This window comes from Mercenaria mercenaria, chromosome 6 (assembly GCF_021730395.1).
Source record: "Mercenaria mercenaria strain notata chromosome 6, MADL_Memer_1, whole genome shotgun sequence".
NCBI classification, from domain to species: domain Eukaryota; kingdom Metazoa; phylum Mollusca; class Bivalvia; order Venerida; family Veneridae; genus Mercenaria; species Mercenaria mercenaria.
In genome coordinates, this window is record NC_069366.1 from 57,774,074 (window position 1) to 57,798,047 (window position 23,974).

The 23,974-nt window shown below is 37.4% G+C and overlaps 1 protein-coding gene across 1 annotated transcript in view; it reads left to right on the top strand.

Annotated features, from left to right (window-relative positions):
- Positions 1-23,974, top strand: part of LOC123548801 (probable ATP-dependent RNA helicase DHX35) — a 279,137-nt gene that overhangs the window by 34,039 nt on the left and 221,124 nt on the right. The window contains exons 16-22 of the mRNA XM_045336345.2: positions 868-966; positions 2,803-2,927; positions 5,455-5,509; positions 5,822-5,917; positions 10,568-10,662; positions 11,963-12,040; positions 15,246-15,375. Coding sequence (XP_045192280.2) covers positions 868-966; positions 2,803-2,927; positions 5,455-5,509; positions 5,822-5,917; positions 10,568-10,662; positions 11,963-12,040; positions 15,246-15,375 — 678 coding nt within the window. The remainder of the gene's footprint in view (positions 1-867; positions 967-2,802; positions 2,928-5,454; positions 5,510-5,821; positions 5,918-10,567; positions 10,663-11,962; positions 12,041-15,245; positions 15,376-23,974) is intronic.

The window sequence follows — 23,974 nt, forward strand, 5'->3', positions numbered from 1 at the left end:
GTTCCAACCTTCAACAAGTAAGCTAGATAGCATTGTTGTTTATAAGAATTCTACATTTAGAGTATGATACCAGTTTTGCAACAACATGATGTCCACACATAACAACATTACCAATTTTACTCCAAGATGATGACGTTACTAAACAAGAATGACCAGTTTTTACCACCATGACAGCAGGCCTCGACGCTAACAGTGTACCGGGATTCCGAGGACCTCAAATTCTAGCGAGGGACACCTATTATTCAAAGCTGGTGTTCCTCCTGGATACCTATTTTCAATAATGACAATGTTATAGCCACATTAAAGACTGAATTACATTCGAAGATTTCTTATTTCTAACAGAATACTTGACCAAAACATGAAACCGATGTTGCTTTCATCTCACAAAAACTGTTAAATCTTAAATTGTATTTTATCTTTTCTTGCATCAACAGCAACAACCTATAAAGACTGTTGCTGAATTTAATTCAGAACAAGAAAAGAAATAAATACGATTTTTGGTTGAGTACATTTTCATCCTTTCAAACTGGACGGATCCCATATATTGGTGGGGGACACCAAATTTTACAAGTAGGGGGCCCTCTGGGACACCACTGAAAAAAGTTAGTGTCAAGGCCTGTGACAGCCTCCCTTTACAGCAGTAAATAATTTTGAACCAAACTGATGGCTTCACTTAGTAGTAATACCCAGTTTAGCACAGATATATAATAGCTTCAGGTATCAGTAAGTTTTCACTGGTTCCTCACATACAGGACTTTGCATTCTGGTTCAGCATAACCTGTACATGACCAGATCACACCCGAGTAGTGTATCATTTACATATGTTACATCCCAAAATGATTATATAATGATTTTTTTTATCTTCAGAATCTTTAGTCATAGTACCAGTGTCACAGGCTTCAGCTGATCAGAGAGCTGGTAGAGCAGGACGTGTCAGAGCAGGGAAAGCATATAGACTGTATACAGGTAATATACAGTACCGAGTAGACAAGCCAGACAGAGAAACTTACAGACTCTGTACAGATAACATAGTCATCATAATTTTCTACAATGAAGCACAGATTGCCCTATGTTGTAAGGGGATGATAGAAAATGCTCAAGTTATCCAGGGCTCCCAACTCTGCCAGTCCGATGAGCAAATCCTGAAATAGTACCTGTTTGTAGCTTATGATTTCAGACATTACATTTCTTACAGCAGCTTTTGCCAAGATAGGGAAAATAAATTTTGAACATTTTAACATTTAAATTGATAAACAATCAGACTGTTCTTGAATTCTGCAGAGTTACATTTCTTGTGTATAGATAACAGTATACACTGCTGAGAATAATAGAAGACTCTTCTCTTAGTTACTCAAGCAGCATTTTTAGCTATTCTGCTTACCCTGGTGTCGGCGGCGGCGGCATCGGCATCACACTTTGGTTAAAGTTTTGCATGCAAGTAAATATGGCTATCATTTAAAGGCATATAGCTTTGAAACTTATTTTTTCTTCTTCTAGGTCAATTACCAACCTCCCTAGGTCAAGTCCCATAATGCTGACATATATTTTGGCCAAATTATGCCCACTTTTGGACTTAGAAACAAAATTCTGGTTAAAGTTAAACATGCAAGTTACTATCTCAAAAAATAATGCAGATGTTTAATTGAAACTTCACATGTGTGTTCAAGGTTATAAAACTAGGTGACAGCATCAAGTCCCATATCTCTGACATGCATTTTGGCCAAATTATGCCCCCTTTTGGACTTAGAAAATCCTGGTTAAAGTTTTACATGCAAGTACATATAGCTATTACTTTAAGGAATATAGCTTTGAAACTTATTTTTTCTTTTTCTAGGTCAAGTACCAACCTCACTTGGTCAAGTCCCATAATTCTGACATGTATTTTGGCCAAATTATGCCCCCTTTTGGACTTGCAAAATCCTGGTTAAAGTTTTGTATGCAAGTTACTATCTCCAAAACTAATGCAGATATTGAATTGAAACTTCACAGATGTCTTTGGGGTTATAAAACTGGGTGATAGCATCAAGTCCTATGACTCTGACATGCATTTTGGCCAAATTATGCCTCCTTTCGGACTTAAAAAATCCTGGCTAAAGTTATGCTTGCAAGTACATATAGCTATTACTTAAAGGCATATAGCTTTGAGTCTTATTTTTTCTTCTTCTAGGTCAATTTCCAACCTCACTGGGTCAAGTCCCATAACTCTGACTTGTATTTTGGGCAAATAAAGCCCCACTTTTGGACTTAAAAAATCAAATCCTGGTTAAAGTTTTACATGCAAGTTACTGTCTCCACAACTAATGCAGATATTGAATTGAAACTTCACCCATGTCTTTGGGGTTATAAAACTAGGTGATAGCATCAAGTTCCATAACTCTGACATTCATTTTGGCCAAATTATGCGCCCTTTTGGACTTGGAAATCTTGCTTAAAGTTTTGCTTGCAAGTTACTGTCTCCACAACTATTGCAGATACTGGATTGAAACTTTATAGATATTTTAACATTTAGGGTAATATTCCTGCTTCTGGGACAACAATTCAAATAGTTGAGCTTTGGCTGTCTTACGGACAGCTCTTGTCTGTCATTATTCTCAAAAGTGTATATAACAGTAGTTTGTGAAAAGAAAGGAAGTTTTTCTGGATAAAAGTAAGTTTTTAGTACACATTCATTACATGTTCTAAATGAATTTCGTAGGTTTGATATAGGGCTACCAACAATGAATAAATATGGAAATGAATTTTAAACCTATTCTTTTTATTTCAGTTTTGTATCCTGTAATAGTATTTGATATATTGTTTCAGAAGCAGATTATGATAAGCTGTCTGAGGCAACCGTCCCGGAGATGCAACGTTCGGACCTTGCTCCAGTCATACTACAACTCAAAGCTCTTGGTATTGCCAATGTGCTCAGGTTTCATTTCTTATCTGTAAGTTATGTAAAATTTGTTTTATTTCATATTTCTTAAAATACACTCCCCTCTATTTTTCATCATCAGCATGTAGTCCATGATAGTTAAAACTGAGAGTTCTGTGTTTGCTATGCAAGTGAAGCATTTGATGTTCATTACTTGTATATTGCTCACTGGATAGATGTTGTCAGTTATATGTAAACCATCAGTGTATAGGATACAATAGGGTTCAACTTCAACAGTACCTTGAGCTGCAGTGCTGTATTTGGCTAGTGGATTTTGTTATCCACCGCCGATGAAATCGGGAGTGGGGTATTAAAATGGCGTTGTCCATCCGTCAGTCCATGCGTCCGTCTGTCCGCAGCCATTTCTCAGTAAGTAGCAGGTAGAATTTCATGAAACTTGAAATAAACATGAACCAACATACTGCAATGATGCCTGTCAAGTTTTTTTTTTTGAATGGTCAATCTCAGAGTTATTGCCCTTGATTTAATGAAAAATGCACCAAAACATCCGTCTGCAGCCATTTTTCAGTAACTCTTAGATAGAATTTCATAAAATTTAAAATAAAAATGCACCAACATACTGTGATGATGCCCGTTAATTTTTTTTTTTGATTGGTCACCCTTAGAGTTATTGCCCTTGATTTAATGAAAAATCCACATCTGCAGCCATTTCTCAGTAACAAGCTGGAAGAACTTCATGAAACTTGAAATAAATATGAACCAACATACTTCAGTGATGCCTGTCATTTTTATGCCCCCAGCATCTACTGATGCGGTAGGCATGTAGTGATTGTCCTGTCCGTCCATCCGTTTGTCTGTTCGTGCGAAATGATGGTTAAGTGACTGCATAACGTTACTTTCTCTTTGATGTCATTCATTCCGTTCTGTTTGTGTGACTATTTTTCTTTTTATGTGACTGTTAGAACAATAGAGAGAACAATGGGGGAGTCACATAAAGACCGTTTCGTTAGAACGTCCGTCCGTTTGTCTGTACGTGGTTAACCAAATGGGACCGTTTCGTCTAGCATCAATACCCCTTACTAGAATGACTTGATACTAATGCAGATGTTACCTGTGACCATTCCTCATCTTCAGACATCACCTGACCTCAGTTTGACCTTGACCTCATTTTGGACTTAGGTTGCTTTATATGGGCCATCTCTTGGTTTACCAAATGGGACCGTTTCGTCTAGCATCAATACCCCTTACAAGAATGAATTGATACTAATACAGATGTAAACTGTGACTATTCCTCATCTTCAAGCATCACCTGACCTCAGTTTGACCTTGACCTTGACCTCGTTTTGGACTTAGGTGCAAAATCTATAGACAAGAATGCCACTGGGGGCATCAAGCATTTATTGAATGCAGCTCCTTGTTTTTTTAATTGGTCAGTTTTCCTTACAGTTATTGCCCTTTAATTGTTAAAAAATCTACAGATTTGTACATAACAAACCAATTAAAAAGTAGAATTTCATTAAACTTCTTTCATTCTTTTCCATGAACATTTATTATAAACATGTGAAGTTGTGTACCCACACCTGGTCACCACCTTGCGTTGATCACACCCCCTCCCTCTCCCCCACCCCTCAAAAAATCATTCCTTAGTATTATTTTTTTTTCAAACTTCCATGAAAATTTATCAACATGCAAAGTTGTACTGTTCCCCCATCTCACTCCTCCACCCCGCTCATTCATGCCCACCACCCCGATCATGCATCACCCCCCGCCCCCCCCTCAACCCCCCAAACAAAAAAAAGCATTCATTTTCTGTTAAATTGATTTTGACTATTGAAATTATTTGCTTCTTAGTAACATCCTTAACTTTTTGCCGGATATATTTTTTTGCCATTCCTCACCACAGACCCTTTCAGCGGGGGATACCAATTCACACCGAATTTGCTTGTTAGGCCTGGATTCCACATGGCACTTGCACCTAGTGATCTAGCCTGGCAATTCCGTGGGAGCCAAATGTATCATTGCAGATCAAGATTCTGACTTAATGACCCTTGTATTATATACATATACTCATACAAAAATTGACTATAACTTTAGGCAAACAAGACTGAAAACCCCTTTGAAATGGAGAAATTTTGGACACATGGAGCATTGAATGCCATCATTGTGTCATTTCTGATGTTACAATCAAAGCATGTAGTCAAGCCATTGAATATTTTTCCATAATTAGAATTACACAGTCCTCCAACATGCCATATCAGGGCATATGTGCTTAACAAACAGTGAAGTCCACATTGAGCACTACTTATAAATATGACATGACTTTTCCTTAGGAATCATAATAAAAGAATTACTAGACTTATAGTAAAAGAAATGAAAAACAATCAAAGTTGCCTTAGAGGCCACCTGTATCAAGCAGCCACTTGCCTTAAGCAGCCAGTCAGCTAACTTCTCAAAATTGGCATTTTGTTCTTATTTTAAATTTCCTTAAACAGCCACCTGCCTGAAGCAGTCATGTTGTGCCACTACATCAGCTGGCTGCTTAATACAGGTTTGACTGTAATATGAATTTGTTATTTCAGGCACCTCCTGCACAGAACATGGTTAGAGGCCTTGAACTTCTCTATGCCCTTGGAGGTAAGTTCTTTATCTTTAACTGAATCACAGCAAAGCTGCAACACAGATTATCTTATGGCATTTTGATTATCCATTGTTATAAGTGTATAAAGCACCCCACATCGGACCATGGTTTAAGTTGTCTTCTGAAAGAATTGGTAGTAATTTAGTTATAACATGAACACAGGTGTAGTAGTCCAATGTCTTATTGCTTGACATCACATTAATGGTAGGGGTGTATAATATGTCACATAAGTTTTCTGATATATTAGCTGTGGTACAAAAGTTGCATACATTACACTTACTATTCCTGTTTTGCTTGTCTTTTTGCAGCTCTAGATGACAGTGGAAATCTTACATCTCCTCTAGGTCTCAGAATGGCAGAGTTTCCACTTACACCTATGTTTGCTAAAATGTTGCTTGTCTCAGGTAAGTTCTTTCATTGTCGTAAATTCCTCAGAGGGGCCACTGTGGTCGAGTGGTAAAAGGTTGCTGACACCTCGGCTTTGTTGGTTCAAGCCCTGCTTGGGTCATCATGTGTGCAACCCATCCAGCTGACTTTTGGAAGGTTTGTGGTTCTCTATATAGATGCTGGCCATCCATCTGGCTTGTGGAAGGTTTTGTTTGTACTCTGAGGTGCCTGCTCAAATAATGCATGTGGTGCAGTTTGTGTCTTATTTGTCCATTAAAAGCTGGAAAGATTGAATATGACCTAAAGTTATGTGGTTGCACCTTAAAATCCAGCAAAATATTTTTGTATTCAAGAGAGAGTTTAGCTTGACTATTCGCAGAATAAATCGAGCTATCCTACTCACCATGGCGTCGGTGCACACCTTGGTTAAGTTTTTCGTACCAATCCACATTATGAAAAAGCCTTTTCAGATAAAGCTTTGAAACTTTCAACACTTGTGTACCATCACCTTTGTAGTTTTAGGCAAGAGTACATGACTTCATCAAGGATTTTGTCTGAATTATGGCCCCTTTTAACTTACAAATCTTGGTTAAGTTTTTTGTACCAGTTCATATTTTGTGTAAACTGTTTGACATATGGCTTTGAAACTTTTATCACTTGTTTATCATCATGATCTCCATCTGTAGGCAAGAGTACATAACTCTGTTGATTATTTTGGCCGAATTATGGCCCTTTTAGGACTTGGAAATTAGTTCAGTTTTTGTACAGGTCCATGTTTTGTCAAAACTATTTGACATGTGGCTTTGAAACTTTAAAACTTTCTAATCGTCATGATCTCCATCTGTAGGCAAGAGTACTTATTTCTGTCAACTATTTTGGCTGAAATATGGCCCTTTTTGGACATGAAAATTTGTTTCTTACACTGGTCTGTTTTTAGCTCACCTGAGCCAAAGGCTCATGGTGAGCTTTTGTGACCGCTCAATGTCCGTTGTCCGTCGTCAGTCGTCCATCGTCAGTCGTGCGTCGTCCGTCCGTCAACATTTTCTAAAAAAATCTTCTTCTTGAAAACCACTTGGCAGAATTACACCAAACTTCACAGGAATGATCCTTGGGTGGCCCCCTTTCAAAATTGTTCAAAGAATTGAATTCCATGCAGAACTCTGGTTGTCATGGTAACCGAAAGGAAAAACTTTAAAAATCTTCTTCTCAAAAACCAGAAGCCCTAGAGCTTAGGTATTTGGTGTGAAGCATTGCCTAATGGACCTCTACCAAATTTGTTCAAATCATGACACCCGGGGTCAAAATTGATCCCGCCCCAGGGGTCACTTGATATTACATAGGAAAATCTTAAAAAATCTTCTTCTCAAAAACCAGAAGGCCTAGATCTTAGATATTTGACATGTAGCATTGCCTAGTGGACCTCTTCTAAAGTTTTTCAAATAATGACCCGGGGGTCAAAATTGACCCCATCCCAGGGGTCACTTGATTTTACATAGGAAAATCTTCAAAATTTTTCTAAAAATAAACCAGAAGGCCTAGACCTTAGATATTTCACATGTAGCATTGCCTAGTGGACCTCTACAAAATTTGTTCAAATCATGACCTTCTTGATCAAAATTGACCCCGCCCCAGGGGTCACTTGATTTTACATAGGAAAATCTTCAAACTTTCCTAAAAATAAACCAGAAGTCCTAGAGCTTAGATATTTCACATGTAGCATTGCCTAGTGGACCTCTACAAATCATGACCCCCCAGGGTCAAATTGACCCCGCCCCATGGGGTTACTTGATTGTACATAGAAAAATCTTCAAAATTTTCTAAAAATAAACCAGAAGGCCTAGAGCTTAAATATTTGACATGTAGCATTGCCTAATGGACCTCTACAAAATTTGTTCAAATCATGACCCCTGGGGTCAAAATTGACCCTGCCCGAGGGGTCACTTGATTTTACATAGGAAAATCTTCAAAAAATTTCTAAAAATAAACCAGAAGGCCTAGAGCTTAGATATTTTACATGACATTGTTGCATTGCCTAGTGGACCTCTACAAAATTTGTTCAGATCACGACCCCCGGGGTCAAAATTGATGCCGCCCCAGGGGTCACTTGATTTTACATAGGAAAATCTTCAAAATTTTTCTAAAAATAAACCAGAAGGCCTAGACCTTAGATATTTCACATGTAGCATTGCCTAGTAGACTTCTACAAAAAAATTTCAAATCATGACCCCCTGGGTTCAAATTGACCCCGCCCCATGGGGTTACTTCATTGAACATAGAAAAATCTTCAAAATTTTCTAAAAATAAACCAGAAGACCTAGAGCTTAAATATTTGACTTGTAGCATTGCCTAGTGGACCTCTACAAAACTTGTTCAAATCATGACCAACGGGTTCAAAATTGACCCCACCCGAGGGGTCAGTTGATTTTACATAGGAAAATCTTCAAAAAATTTCTAAAAATAAACCAGAAGGCCTAGAGCTTAGATATTTCACATGTAGCATTGCCTAGTGGACCTCTACAAAATTTGTTCAAATCATGACCCCCAGGATCAAAATTGACCCCGCCCCAGGGGTCACTTGATTTTACATAGGAAAATCTTCAAAAAAATTCTAAAAATAAACCAGAAGGCCTAGATCTTAGATATTTGACATGTAGCATTGCCTAGTAGACTTCTACAAATTTTTTTCAAATCATGACCCCGCCCCATGGGGTTACTTGACTGTACATAGATAAATCTTCAAAATTTTCTAAAAATAAACCAGAAGGCCAAGAGCTTAGATATTTCACGTGTAGCATTGCCTGGAGGACATCTACAAAATCATCATGACCCTCTTGTTTGTCTACCTTGTTTGTCATATGGCTTTGAAGTTTATCATCATAGTCTGCATATGAAGGCAAGACTACATAACTAGGACAAGGACTTTGGCTCTGTAATGGCCCTTTTTATGCCCCCCTTTGAAGAAGGAGGGGTATATTGTTTTGCAGATGTCGGTCGGTTGGTCGGTTTGTCTTTCTGTATGTAGACCAAAAACGATTGGTCCTAGGATCATGAAAGTTGATTGGGAGGTTCACCAGCAGATGACCCCAATGATTTTGAGATTAGTAGGTCAAAGGTCAAGGTCACAGTGACCCGGAACAGTTAAATGGTTCCCGATGATAACTCAAGAACACTTGGGCCTAGGATCATGAAAATTGATTGGGAGGTTGGTCATGACCAGCAGATGACCCGTATTGATTTTGAGGTCAGTAGGTCAAAGATCAAGGTCACAGTGACAAGGAACAGGTAAATGATTGCCGGATGATAACTTAAGAACTACTGGGCCACTTTTAAAATTATTCAAAGAATTTAATTCCATGCAGAACTCTGGTTGCCATGGCAACCGAAAGGAAAAACTTTAAAGATCTTCTTGTCCAAAACCACAAGACATAGAGCCTTGATATTTGGCGTGTTACATCATGTTATGGTCTTCTATCAAAATTGTTCAAATTATGCCCCTGGGTTGAAAAGAGGCCCCACCCTGGGGGTCACAAGTTTTACATAGACTTATATAGGAAAAAACTTTAAAAATCTTCTTGTCTAAAACCATAAGACCTAGACCTTTGATATTTGGTATGTAGCATTGCCTTGTGGTCCTCTGCCAAATTTGTTCAAATTATTACCCTGGGGTTAAAAGAGGCCCCGCATCGGGGGTCCTCAAGATTTTCATAGACTTATATAGGAAAAAACTTTAAAAATCTTTTTTACTGGAACTACATAACCAAGGCTTTTGATATTTTGTATGTAGCATTGCCTTGTGGTCCTCTATGAAGATTGTTCAAATTGTGCCCCTGGGGTGAAAAGAGGCCCCGCATTCATAGACTTATATAGGAGAAAACTTTTAAAATCTTCTTGTCTGAAACTGCAAGGCCTAGGCATTTGATATTTGGTGTGTTGCATTGCCTTGTGGTTCTCTACCAAAATTGTTCAAATTATTACCTAGGGGTGAAAAGAGGCCCTTCCCCGGGGGTCCCAAATTTAACATAGACTTATATAGGGAAAAAATAAAAATCTTCTTGTCTGAAAGTTCAAGGCCTAGGCCTTTGATATTTGGTTTGTATCATTGCCTAGTGGACCTCTAACAGGATTGTTCAAATTATGCCCCTGGGGTGAAAAGAGGCCCCACCCTGGTGGTCACTTGTTATATGAGTTATATAGGAAAAATACTTCAAAAATTATCAGATCATATTTCCTGGACTGTTTAATTTTATTTACCTGTTGTATCCAAGTGATTACATGTCACCTTACTGTAACCTTGACCTACTGACCTACTTTCTTGTTTTTTTGAGATACAGCCTTGAAATTTGGATGACATGTACAGTTTTGCATACCAAGCTTAAAACTGACTTTTAGTTATCATGAATGTGACCTACTGACCTACTTTCTAATATTTTAGCATCAGTTTGCCATTCTTAAAGCTTCAGCTAGGAAATTTGTTCAAGAAACAACTCTACTCAGGTGAGCGATATAGGGCCATCATGGCCCTCTTGTTCTTCATTTGTCAGAAAATCTCTGGTAATAATTTGACCCCATACTTACATAAATTCTTCGTGTAGTCGAGCGCGCTGTCAACAGACAGCTCTTGTTTATTTTCATTTTCAGCAATTAGATAAAATGTCTTGTTATTTTAGGAGAATTTGGTTGTTCAGAGGAAGCCGTTATAATTGCAGCCATGTCACAGATACAGAATGTGTTTGTTACACCCACTGGAGAGAAACGTACAGCTGTAAGATCATTTTCTACACAGAATTTTATACATTGATTATTTTGTTATCTTAAGTATGGTAAATACTTTACTTAAGATGGAAGCACCAGTGTACAATATGGTCCACCATTATATACATGAAATACATAAACAGATGGCAGTTTACAACAAAGGTGATTCAGTACAGTTAAAGCTGCCATAGTAGTCACCTGTATTAAACAGATACTTGTCTGAAGCAGTCAGTCAGCTAACCTTCAAAATTGACTTGTTATTTTAACTTCAGCTTATCTTAGGCAGCCATTTGCCTTTAACAACCAGATCGTTTGTTTTTCTCCTGTGGCTGGCTGCTTAATGCAGGTTTGACTGTACAATAGAAGATAGTGCTTCTGAGAAAGAAGACGAAATGCTATTATTACAAATATTTGTGTGTCAAAAGTAAAATTCACTTTGTTGTATGTTTTGTGTTGTAAAAATTATATGTAAAGGTTAACACTGATAAACAAAGAGAAAATAAGATATACACATCCATTTCATAGATGCACAAACATAAAGAATCACAATAAGGCCTAAAAAAATTCTTTGTTTCTGGTAACATGCTCAAAAACATTAGGGTAGGTAGATTGGAAAATTTTATTTTTTTGAATTTCTTTTTATCAAGAGACTTTTCGGAAATTATTTAAGTGGATTTCTAACATCACTGACCATGTTTAAAGCATAAAAAGTGCAGTTTTGCAACTTTTTGTTAAAAAGTAGAAAAAAAAATTCTCCAAGGAAATTTTGGGTAGGTCGGGATACCAGAAACAAACAATTTTTTTTACACCTAACATACAGTTGATCCTGCCATAACAAACACCTGTAATAAACAATCACTTGCCTTAAGCAGCATGTAAGCAAGTTTCCAAAATAAGCCTTTTTGTTTTAATTTCTACCTGTCTTAAGCAGTCACCTGTCTTAAGCAGTCTTCCTTGGCTGGCTGCTTAATACAGGTTTGACTGTACATAGAAATCTGCATCAGGACATTGATAGTGTTATACAAACCTTTTCCAGTATGTCACATATGTTATTTAAAACAGTGTGCTTTTAGTTTTGATCTGAAATGCTGTGATATCATTTAATTTCATGGGACACAATGTTTTTTCCATTGACAGACACAACAGTGAAATTAGTGCCCCCCCACCCCACCACCAAAAAATGGTAATGCTTTTACAAAAAAAAAAAAACAGAATTCCAATGTGAAGGGTTTTTTTTTTTTGTTTTTTTTTTGGAAATAATTTTAACTTGTATTGAATGAGCTAATGTATACATCTGTTTTATAACACAGGATCGCATGAGACGTAAATTTTCAGTTGAAGAAGGGGACCATGTCTCATTAGTGAATGTATACAGGGCTTTTATAAAGGTAAGATTAAACATTAATTTTTCATAAACAGCAAGGAACAAAGCAGCATTAAGATGGTCACAAGACATCATCAGCAGAAAAAGATCGGAGGTGTCTCATACAGGTTCCTTGTTTTAATAGTGCCATTTTCCCCCTTAAAACTTTTTATGCCCCCAGCATCTACTGATGCGGGAGGCATATAGTGATTGTCCTGTCCGTCCGTCCATACGAGGTTAACCAAATGGGACCGTTTCGTCTAACATCAATACCCCTTACTAGAATGACTTGATACTAATGCAGATGTAACCTGTGACCATTCCTCATCTTCAGACATCACCTGACCTCAGTTTGACCTTGACCTTGACCTCATTTTGGACTTAGGTTGCTTTATATGGGCCATCTCTTGGTTAACCAAATGGAACCGTTTCGTCTAGCATCAGTACCTCTTACAAGAATGAATTGATACTAATACAAATGTAAACTGTGACCATTCTTCATCTTCAAACATCACCAGACCTCAGTTTGACCTTGACCTTGACCTCGTTTTGGACTTAGGTGCAAAATCTATCGGCAAGGATGCCACTGGGGGCATCAAGCGTTTATTGAACGCAGCTCCTTGTTTATGACTATGTTAATGCAAATTGTACAGGGCAGCTGTGGTCTAGTGGGTAAGGTCACTGACCTCAAATCACTTGTCCCTCACTTCTCTGGGTTCAAGTCTTCATATGAGGAAACCACGGAGCTTGCCTGTCCCTCACTTCTCTGGGTTCAAGTCTTCATATGAGGAAACCATGGAGCTTGCCTGTCCCTCACCTCTCTGGGTTCAAGTGTTCATATGAGGAAACCATGGAGCTTGCCTGTCCCTCACCTCTCTGGGTTCAAGTCTTCATATGAGGAAACCATGGAGCTTTCCTGTCCCTCACCTCTCTGGGTTCAAGTCTTCATATGAGGAAACCATGGAGCTTGCCTGTCCCTCACCTCTCTGGGTTCAAGTCTTCATATGAGGAAACCATGGAGCTTGCCTGTCCCTCACCTCTCTGGGTTCAAGTGTTCATATGAGGAAACCATGGAGCTTGCCTGTCCCTCACCTCTCTGGGTTCAAGTGTTCATATGAGGAAACCATGGAGCTTGCCTGTCCCTCAACTCTATGGGTTCAAGTGTTCATATGAGGAAACCACGGAGCTTGCCTGTCCCTCACCTCTCTGGGTTCAAGTCTTCATATGAGAAAACCATTGAGCTTGTCTGCACCTCACCTTTCTGGGTTCAAGTCTTCATAATAATCATGAGGAAACCATGGAGCTTGCCTGTCCCTCACCTCTCTGGGTTCAAGTCTTCATATGAGGAAACCATGACGCTTGCCTGTTCTTCACCTCTCTGGGTTCAAGTGTTCCTATGAGGAAACCATGTAGCTTGCCTGTCCCTCAACTCTCTGGGTTCAAGTCTTCATACGAGGAAATCGTGGAGCTTGCCTGTTCTTCACCTCTCTGGGTTCAAGTCTTCATATGAGGAAACCATGTAGCTTGCCTGTCCCTCAACTCTCTGGGTTCAAGTCTTCATATGAGGAAACTATGAAGCTTGCCTGTCCCTCACCTCTCTGGGTTCAAGTCTTCATATGAGGAAACCATGAAGCTTGCCTGTCCCTCACCTCTCTGGGTTCAAGTCTTCATATGAGGAAACCATGAGTCTTGCCTGTTCTTCATCTCTCTGGGTTCAAGTCTCCATATGAGGAAACCATGGAGCTTGCCTGTCTCTCACCTCTCAGGTTTCAAGTCTTCAAATGAGGAAACCATGAGACTTGCCTGTTCTTCACCTCTCAGGTTCAAGTCTTCATATGAGGAAACCAGGGAGCTTGCCTGTCCTCACCTCTCTGGGTTCAAGTCTCATATGAGGAAAACATGAGCTTGCCTGTCCCTCACCTCTGGGTTCAAGTCTCAAATAGAGGAAACCATGAGACTTGCCTGTTCCTCACCTCTCTGGGTTCAAGTCTCCATATGAGGAAACCATGGAGCTTGCCTGTCCCTCACCTCTCTGGGTTCAAGTCTCCATATGAGGAAACCATGAAGCTTGCCTGTCCCTCACCTCTCAGGTTTCAGGTCTTCATATGAGAAAACCATGGAGCTTGCCTATCCCTCACCTCTGGATTCAAGTCTTCATATGAGGAAACCATGGAGCTTGCCTGTTGTGCACTCTCTGTTTCACAGTGCTCTATATGAGAAACCATAAGGGACTTGCCTGTTCTTTGACCCGGGTTCAAGTCTTCATATGAGGAAACCATTGAGCTTGCCTGTCCCTCACCTCTCTGGGTTCAAGTCTTCATATGAGGAAACCATGAGACTTGCCTGTTCTTCACCTCTCTGGGTTCAAGTCTCCATATGAGGAAACCATGGAGCTTGCCTGTCTCTCACCTCTCTGGGTTCAAGTCTTCATATGAGAAAACCATGGAGCTTGCCTATCCCTCACCTCTGGATTCAAGTCTTCATATGAGGAAACCATGGAGCTTGCCTGTGGAAGGCAGGTAGTTGTTTCTGCCCAAGTGCATGCTCATACCTGAAATAATACCAGAAAGGGTACTGGGTTCTGGAGGGGGTGGGTGACACCAGGGGTCTTTCTCCATCATAGAAAGCTCGAAAATTGCATGACTCAAACTCTATTGTTGTGATTTTAACAATCCAACAATACAAATATATTTTAACAATGCAGTGATATTCCTTTAATTGGACCAATTTCTTTCCTGCTGTTAGCTGTGCTTAAGTATTTTTAAAGCAGTGGGAATTGTTTAGGTTTGTGGACTATTGCAGGTTCCACTGATACATTGACCTCTGTTTATCAGTTTGGTCAAGTTTTTTGTATTTTATTATTGAATATAATGCTTCTCTTTAACTTATCCAGTAATTCTGGATTCTGTATCGGTACTGGCATATTCTGAATGTAAGTGACAACTTTCTCACATGAATCAGATTTGGAGGACAAATTACTTCAGGCACATTATCTTCTATCAAGTCATTACCCGTCATCTGTGGATTGAACTTGTGACCTCTTGATTCAAAGTCTTATGCTCTAGCTATAGAAGTAACCGGCTCTGGTAAATTAGATAGGAAAAAATATGAAAATAAAAATTATTTTTGAAAATAATCTAATTGTTTTGATGTTTTTAATCATTCTAATTAGAGTATCATTCAGTCTGAAATTTAACCCACAAATTTGTTTGAAAATGCTTTTATCGCAGTATGGGAAGTCGTCCAAATGGTGTCATGAGAATCTGCTAAACTTTAAAGGCCTTGTGCGTGCCACAGAGATCCGAGAACAGCTGTTGAGGATGATAAAAAAGTTCAACATACCCATTATTTCCTGTGAAGGTAGGTGGACAATACTGTACAGTCAAGCCTTTAAATAAAGACCGCTTGTCTGGGAGACAAATATTTATCTTTATTTACAGATGGTTATTATTCATAGATAAAAATACGCTAAAATGTAGAAATCAAGATTTGGTGGTCTCTGTTCACAGGCGGTCATTATTACAGGTTTGAGTGTAGGCACTGCTTTCTTGCCTGTGTAGTGGGGAAAGGCAAAGTTGTCTCAGTAGAAGCTCACATTATCTTACCCTGATGGAAAAACAAGTTATGCGCATGTATTGTGACATTATATTGTGATGTCATAAACTATGATTATACAAAATGTCTTTGCAAGGATTATGTTTTACAGTATCTAGAAAAATGGTGCAGTGACATTAACAGTAGGCAGGAAAAAATAATCTAACGTGCCAACCAGTGTCAGACCCGATTTCACAACCCTGAGGACAGCATGGATAAGATGTCTTGCTAACACTTGGTTTCCATTCCTTGCTGTCTTGCAAGTAATGGAAAAACTGTCTTACACAGGCAAGCATGTAAAATATTTGTGAAAATGCCTACCAATAATTGCAGATATTCTCCTAACTAGATAAGTTTTTGATAAGTTAACCCCACCATAACAACAACCTCTGTACAGCAAACAGATTTAGCAAAATTGCTAAACACAGCTTGCTGAGTGGATTTTCTCATTTATAAGACAGAGACAAATGGAATACTTGTGTGAGATAATCTTTTCTCACATTGCTGGTCTCATGCTGGATATAGACATTGTCTTTATAGTTTGACTGTATTTAGTACACCATATTTATGCTAAAAGTGTTCTAAATCTATCATACACAGTATCATGTAGCTGTTTTGAGTAGAAATATTACTTCTTTCTATTTGATTGTATCATTGCTATATGATGTCATTGTAACATTCTGGAATATGTTTCCATTGTGGGTACTTTTAAATGGTTGAAATACTGCCAGTGGTAAAATGAATCTGCCACACCCTTAAGTTGTAGACAATAAAAATCCCGATTGTCCAAAAACAAGGTTCAACAACAGGTCTCAAACTGAGGATATGTAACAGTTGTAGAAATTGGATAGAATCATTTAAGTTGTCTATTTTGTGCGGAGCAATGAGTAAAATGTTGAAGTCAGAGAAGAGAACAATGATTAAATTCTTATAATATATGAGATGAAAACTACACTTTCACATTCAGTGGGAAAAAATGGGCTGCTCATTAAAACATGGAATGATTAGCACTGAAGGTGGTTTGATTGCCCAAAAGATGCCACTTCTGATTTCTATGTTCAGGTTGTCTATCGTTGCAGGATTAAATTGTTGTTGTTTTTTTCTGGTGTTTATGGATGTGTGAACCATGCAGAATTACACACACATTGAGTAAAGCCTTGATTTTTGCTCACCTTTCCAAAAATATTGAAAATAACTTCTTTTTTCAAATTTTTAATGGAAACCATGATCATCAAATAGGAAAAGATCTAAGATAATCAGTGCTCACACATATTAAATTTGTTCAGAAGTTCTTATGTTGAAGTTATCATACTTTTGGCATATTAATGCATTCTGATTAGACATTGATGCAATGCTGAAATGTGCACATCAATACAAAAATGATACACAAGGTTTGTGAACTTCTCCACTAAACTAATAAAACTGTGGAGTTACCGTAATAGATAATAGTTTTGGAACTGTATGGCAGATGAAAGATAGAAGAGTTACCATTCAACATGTTGCTACTAACATGGCTTTTGAGTCAGTCAAGTCAGTTTTGTGTCATTCCTTCACATGAACAAGTTGTTGTGTTGGCAAGATGAGCTCCCAGAATGTCGACACCATACCAGGAGGAATATTTTGACTCGCTTTTAACAAAACCCAGGAAAATCTTTGCCATTATTAATCATATGTCAGATTAAAAAAACTTGGAGCATATATCTTCCAGGTATGTTACAGTAATATTTTAACCTTTACCCTGCTAAATTTGAAAAATGGACCTGACCTTCATTCAGTTTGGGTAGTACCATTTATTTTCTGAAGGGTTGCTCACTGAACATTTACTGACTTAATAGCGAACAGTGCAGACCATGATTAGCCTGCATAGTAGTGCAGTCTGATCTTGGTCTGCACTGGTTGTGAAGGCAGAATCATTTGCCACCAGCATGCTAAATAGATGGGTCAATATTCCATTCCAGATTTGAAAGTTTTTTTAAAACTGGGTTTGAAGAACTGAGGCTCAAAATACACCACTTCAGGGTGGTACTTAGAAATAGCCAAGTCCGAGGTCAGTTTTATATATACTCATTGTTTAGGTGTACAAACCATATTTAGTAATTTTTCCTATAAGTTTGTCTTTACGATAACTCTTGTCAAGTTTATGTATTGAGTAAAATCTAGTTTTCTCCCTTAGATAAACAGAACTTGGAGATCGATCTTGGTCACAAATAATCCATGTAGCATTTTTATGCCCCCGGCATCTACTGATGCGGGAGGCATATAGTGATTGTCCTGTCTGTTCGTTCGTCCATCCGTCCATCCGTACGAGGTTAACCAAATGGGACCGTTTCGTCTAGCATCAGTGCCCCTTACTAGAATGACTTGATACTAATGCAGATGTAACCTGTGACCATTCCTCATCTTCAGACATCACTGACCTCAGTTTGACCTTGACCTTGACCTCATTTTGGACTTAGGTTGCTTCATATGGACCATCTCTTGGTTAACCAAATGGGTCTGTTTCATCTAGCTTCAATACCACTTTCAAGAATGAATTGATACTAATACAGATGTAAACTGTGACCATTCCTCATCTTCAAACATCACCTGACCTCAGTTTGACCTCGACCTTGACCTCGTTTTGGACTTAGGTGCAAAATCTATTGACTGGGGGCATCAAGCGTTTATTGAACGCAGCTCCTTGTTTTTTCTTGTGTAGCTTATAAGATTTCAAAAGCTATATTGATATATGAAATATATGCCTTCATATCTTATAGAGATAATCATCTCAGTGCCATGTATATTGTACTGCTGGGAGTACTGTTTCATTTCAGTGAGATATACAGTAATTTGAGTTAAAAAATAAAGAATGAAATACAAGGTTTTATGGCAGTGTATCCAATCTTGCTGCTGACAAATTTTCTCCCACTTGAGACATCAAGCTCAATCTTCTGTCTCACAAGTTATCATCATAACACCAGGAACTTAAGTTACAGAAACAAGCATGTCAAAGGTATCACTAGTTCTTCAGTCTCATAAGAAAGAAATTCAAGCTTAGGCCTAAAAAAAAAAATTCTTTGTTTCCGGTAACATGCTCAAAAAAATTAGGGTAGGTAGGTCGGAATTTTTTTTTTTGAGGGAATTTTTTTTTATTAAGGGAGACTTTTTGGAAAATATTTTTTTGTCAAAAAATGAGTACAAACAAGGGGATTATGCCTTTATAGCATCAGTCAGTTGATGTCTAACATAACTGAGCATGTTTAAAGCATAAAAAGTGCAGTTTTGCAACTTTTTGTTAAAAAGTTGAAAAAAATATTCTCCAAGGCCATAAAAACATTTAGGGTCGGGCCAAAAATTTAGGGTAGGTCGGAATACCGGAAACAAACAATTTTTTTTTTACGCCTTATAGAAACAGACTGATGTTAGATTCCTATTTATCATATGTTTGATATCATGGAAGTGAAATGAAGTCATTACACAATTTTGGATATTACCCTAGTGTGATATCATTTTGACATTGATGTTATTTTAAGTATAGCAGACGTTGGTCAAATTGACTTTGTCTACAAAATGATAGGTAATGAAAGTTTCAGCAAAAAGAGCTAATTTGATAAAAAAAAAAAAAGAATATTATATTTATGTCTGGCTGCATCAAATGTATTAAAGTGGTTGAATGAAATTTGATGAAGGCAGAGCCTCTCATTTTTATTATTCTGTCAACTAGTTTAATAAATACAGTATGAAAAGACACTCACATGATATCTACTTATTTCATGTCATTAAGGTTTAACAGTATTATATCACCAAACCACAGAAATATTTGGTAAATGAACAACTTTACCAACAGTCTACCTGTCCAATGTCTGTTTTAATGTACTGTCCCATACAACTGGATACTTAAAATATTCTGAAAAAGTTGTCCCCCTTTGTAAATGGATGCCATTTGTAAAGGAATGAAAATAAACCTATGTTCCAACTAGTTATGTGAAATTTCAGCACTGGGACATTATTGCAAATGCGTCAAAATGAAAATATATAACAGTTCTTTGAAATGGTTAGTTTTTAAAGGTGCTCATGCAAGTGTCCAAAAGTATGGCCCCTTTATGCAGCCATTTTCTGGAATCCAATGCACATATAAGTAAAAAGACAACTGTATTAGTTTATATATAGTTTATACATAATTTATTTTAGGTCGATTGTGAAGGAAGTTCTACAACTTATATTAATCACTCTCGAGACCTCATTACTGATGGTATCCATCGCCACGAGGGTATGAGAGAAGAGGCCAGTTTCCCTTTTAATTCTGAGCGCCAAGCAAGGGAGCTACTGGTACCATTTTTCACGTCTTTGGTATGACGTGGCCGGGGATCGAACCCACGACCTCCCTCACTCGAAGCGGACGCTTTACCACTAGGCTATCGAGGTGGTTATTATATAGAGTAATGTATGTGTTTTATATGTTGTTCAATTTTCATGCAGAACAACTCTTTCTATGATTCTGGTGTTGTTGGACTTTTTTGTTCAAAATGACATGTATGTTGAAATGCACGTACTTTTTAAGTGTAAATGAGTATCAGTGGAAAAGGATTATATAAGCTTAATTAACATTGAGACATGTGTACTGTATAAGTGAAGCAATATCTTTGCAGCTTCACTGACATAATTGATAAGGAAGAAGTTAATTAAGTTGTGTCTTATACAGACAAAAAAGTAACACAGATGAGTTTTGCCAGTGTTGGGAGTGGAAAATAATTGAAAAATCAGATTGTTGCCTGGATCATTTGTCAGTTCAGTATAACCTATGTTTGAGAAGTGACAACTTGGCGGAGTGGCCCCTCTGAGGAGTGACCCTTCTAAGGAGCGACACTTCCCTACAAAGAAATATATTTTCTTTCCTGTTAGACTAATAATTAATCTGTCCAGAGCAACAACCCCTTTTCAACAAACACAATCCCATAGTCCCAGTGGTGTGTCCTATTGAGAGTTGACACTGTATAATACTGTTATATTAAATTATACAGAGAAACCTGTTTTAAAGACCACTTGTAAACACAGATCACTGTACTCTAAAGCCCACTACTTTCATTTCCTATTTTGGAATTTACAGTTTGGTTCTCTTTCATCACCTATGAGTAGTCTTTTATGTACAGGTGTAATTTTAATTTATGATTTTATGAAATTTCTCAGGAAAACCATTCTTGATATAATGATCTCAAGTAGATATTAAGTGAATCTATTGGAAACTAAGGTCACTGGAACAATTCAAATAAAGTTATTCCAGTGCATTAGACTGTCTGTATTAAATCTGCTTTGTTTGTAGTACCTTGATAAAAGTAATGAAGAAAACTTTTTGAAGTGGTTATTATCTTTACATTAGAAGTCGGATGTTATATTCGATCAGATATAATAATGATTTTACACTGGAATTATCAGTTATACCAATCTGATATTTTCTTGAAGAAGTCATATTGTTTGTTTAACATTAGCTGATGGATGTTTTTATCAGAAGGCCACACTTGAGTTGATCAGGTGCTCTAATGTATCAGTTAAAAGATGTTGCAGCAAATGAAAATATCACTGCTGATATAGGCTACTTTGATCCACCCTGATTCGTAACATAGGTCTTTTTTTGGAGACCCAGGTATATAAACTATAATAATAACATGCAAAAGAGCTCAAAGGATGGTAGTAGGATCTTTTTTAATTTTTAGAATATCTTTTTAATAATGTCAGTTTTATAGACACTGTTTTTTTTTTCCCTTTGTAAAAAATCAGGAAAAATCACAATTTTGAAGAACAATTTTTTTTTCAGAAATTTTTGCTTGGAAATGTTTTTTTGTTTTGCATACTAAGATATTCTTAAAGTTTTATACATTTGAAGTCAAAATTTGTTCTTTAAAAATTTTAGGTTTGGGAAAAGTGACTGAAATTTACAATGGAAACTAGTCCATCAAAAAAACTACTTGAGGTCTTTTTTAAAATGTAAAAAGTTCCTTATTTCACTATTGGAGATTTTCAGAATGATGTGAAATATTTTCTCAAGAAAACTCTGGTTGTATGGGGAGTGTGGTGGGGGGGGACTTTGTTGCAAATAAGGTGGGGGACTTTGTTGCCCATTAGGTGGCTCAAACAGTAGATATTGTAACCATTCTTCATGCAAGGAATGTATTTTTAGCTTGATTATAGTAGAGCTCTTATTGTTGTAACCCTAATGTTGGTGTCCACATCACAAAAGATTTTCGTGTCAGCAAGTTTTTCAAGAAAATGCTTTGAAACTCCACACACGTATTTGGCTCACAGGTTTTGTAACTCTGTCTAATATTTTTTACAAAATTGTGTCCTTTTTCACTTTACTTTTAAGCTGACTTTCCAGACACTATCAACTTTCATTTTAACAAGTTGAAATCTTGTTAACACTTTCAAATATATTTTATACATTCATATATAACATTCAGCACTTGTCTGTATTGAAGCTAGTTTCTACAGTAGTTAGGTACTGGAGGTTGAAACTTGTATTATATATTAGAACTGGATTTGTTAGTGACCCTTTATGGACATATGAGTGGTCAGTATAGGTAACGGCATTAGCTGAGTCCCCATATTTATGCACCCCTTCAAAGAAGGAGTGGTATATTGTTTTGCTGATGTTGGTTGGTCAGTCCTGTCGGTTGGTCGGTCCGTAGACCGATCGGTTTCCAGACGCTTAGGCCTAGGGTATAAAAGTTGATAGGGAGGTTGTTCATGACCACTATTGATTTTGAGATGAGTAGGTCAAAGGTCAAGGTCATAGTGACCCAGAACAGTTAAACCATTTCTGGACGATCACTTGAGAAAGCTTGGGCGTAGGATCATGAAAATTGATAGGGAGATTGATCATGACCAACAGATGACCCCTATAGATTTTGAGATCAGTAGGTCAAAGGTCAAGGTCACAGTGACCCAGAACAGTAGAACGTTTTTTGCCAAATAACTAGAGAATGCTTTGGTCTAAGATCACATTTGATATGGAGGTCACTTATGACTGGTAAATGACCCATGGTTATTGATTTGAGGTCAGTATGTCAAGTGTCCAGTGCACAGTGACCAAATAATATCTGTTCATTGTGCAGTAACTGAATGCATCACAGGGGGGCATTTCGTGTTCTATGAGCTCTTGTTATCATACTGACCCAATATATTTTTGTGGAGGCAGGTCACTAACAAGCTTAGTTATTGTTTCATTTTATTAACCAGCTATTTTTAGCCTAACCCAACATGAAAATATACTGGCTCTCCACAGAATGATATGGGGCCATGATGTGACCATCTTTCAACCAAATTTAATGAAAATGCTAGAAAAAAAACAATAAGTTATGTCACATTTTTATATAGTTAGTATTTCTGCGCCCGTTTCATATTTCTTACTAAGTGTTAAAAAGTGTATTGTTTGACAGCTCATGTTTTGATCGTTGCTGAAACTTTATCCTAAATATGACCCTAAGGTATTTCTTAATTTAGTAAAGGGTGACAAAAGCTGTATTCATTACTGTGAACCACACTAAAAACTAGGCAATTAAAAACAGTATACACCCTAGGATGGCAAGTAAAAACAAGATTTTGTATGCATTTTTTAAATCAAAAGAGCATCAGTGAATAAAAATCTAGTGCTCAGAAAAATTGAGGAAAGAAAATTTCTAAAACACTGTTGTGCTTAGTTATGGTTTGTCCCCGCATGACAGTGCTCCTGTCAAAAATTCAAACTGGATTCTGAGCTTATATAAAACAGAAGTTTAACCTTTAGGATTCTGAGCTTATAAAACAGAAGTTTAACCTTTAGCCTACTGGAAGCAAGGTGCCTTTTTACCTGTGACTGATCATGGTCTGCACTGTTTGTTACTCAGTCAGTAAATTTTCAGTGAACGCGCTTTCATATAATAAGTGGTACTGCCCAAATTGAATGATGGAACTGTCCATTTTAGTAATTTAGCAGGTAAAGGTTAAGACTAAGTCTGGAAACTCCAGCTTCTGATTGGTGGTTTCTATTCACACTTTTGAAATTGACCAATCATAGTATTGCATTCCTAGACTGGTCTCCAATTACAGTTTTATAAGGTGAAAAAATTAGGATTGCCGTGATACCAGACTAAGCCTATTCACCAGATTACCTTGCTTTGATTTTTCTAGTTCTAAAATTGGAAAAACTGTTAAGACATCAGTTTGGCCTGTGTTTTAAGGTACATAAACAGTTTTTCAAATAAAGTTTGACAAAAATCTGGAAACTGAGACGTATCATGGCTCTTCCAAAATTCAAAATGTTCTGCTCTGCTTCTTAAAACCTTGCATGTTTTCAGCAGTTATCAGAATGAAATCTTTTTGTACATATCACTGTCACATTCCAGTTTAATAC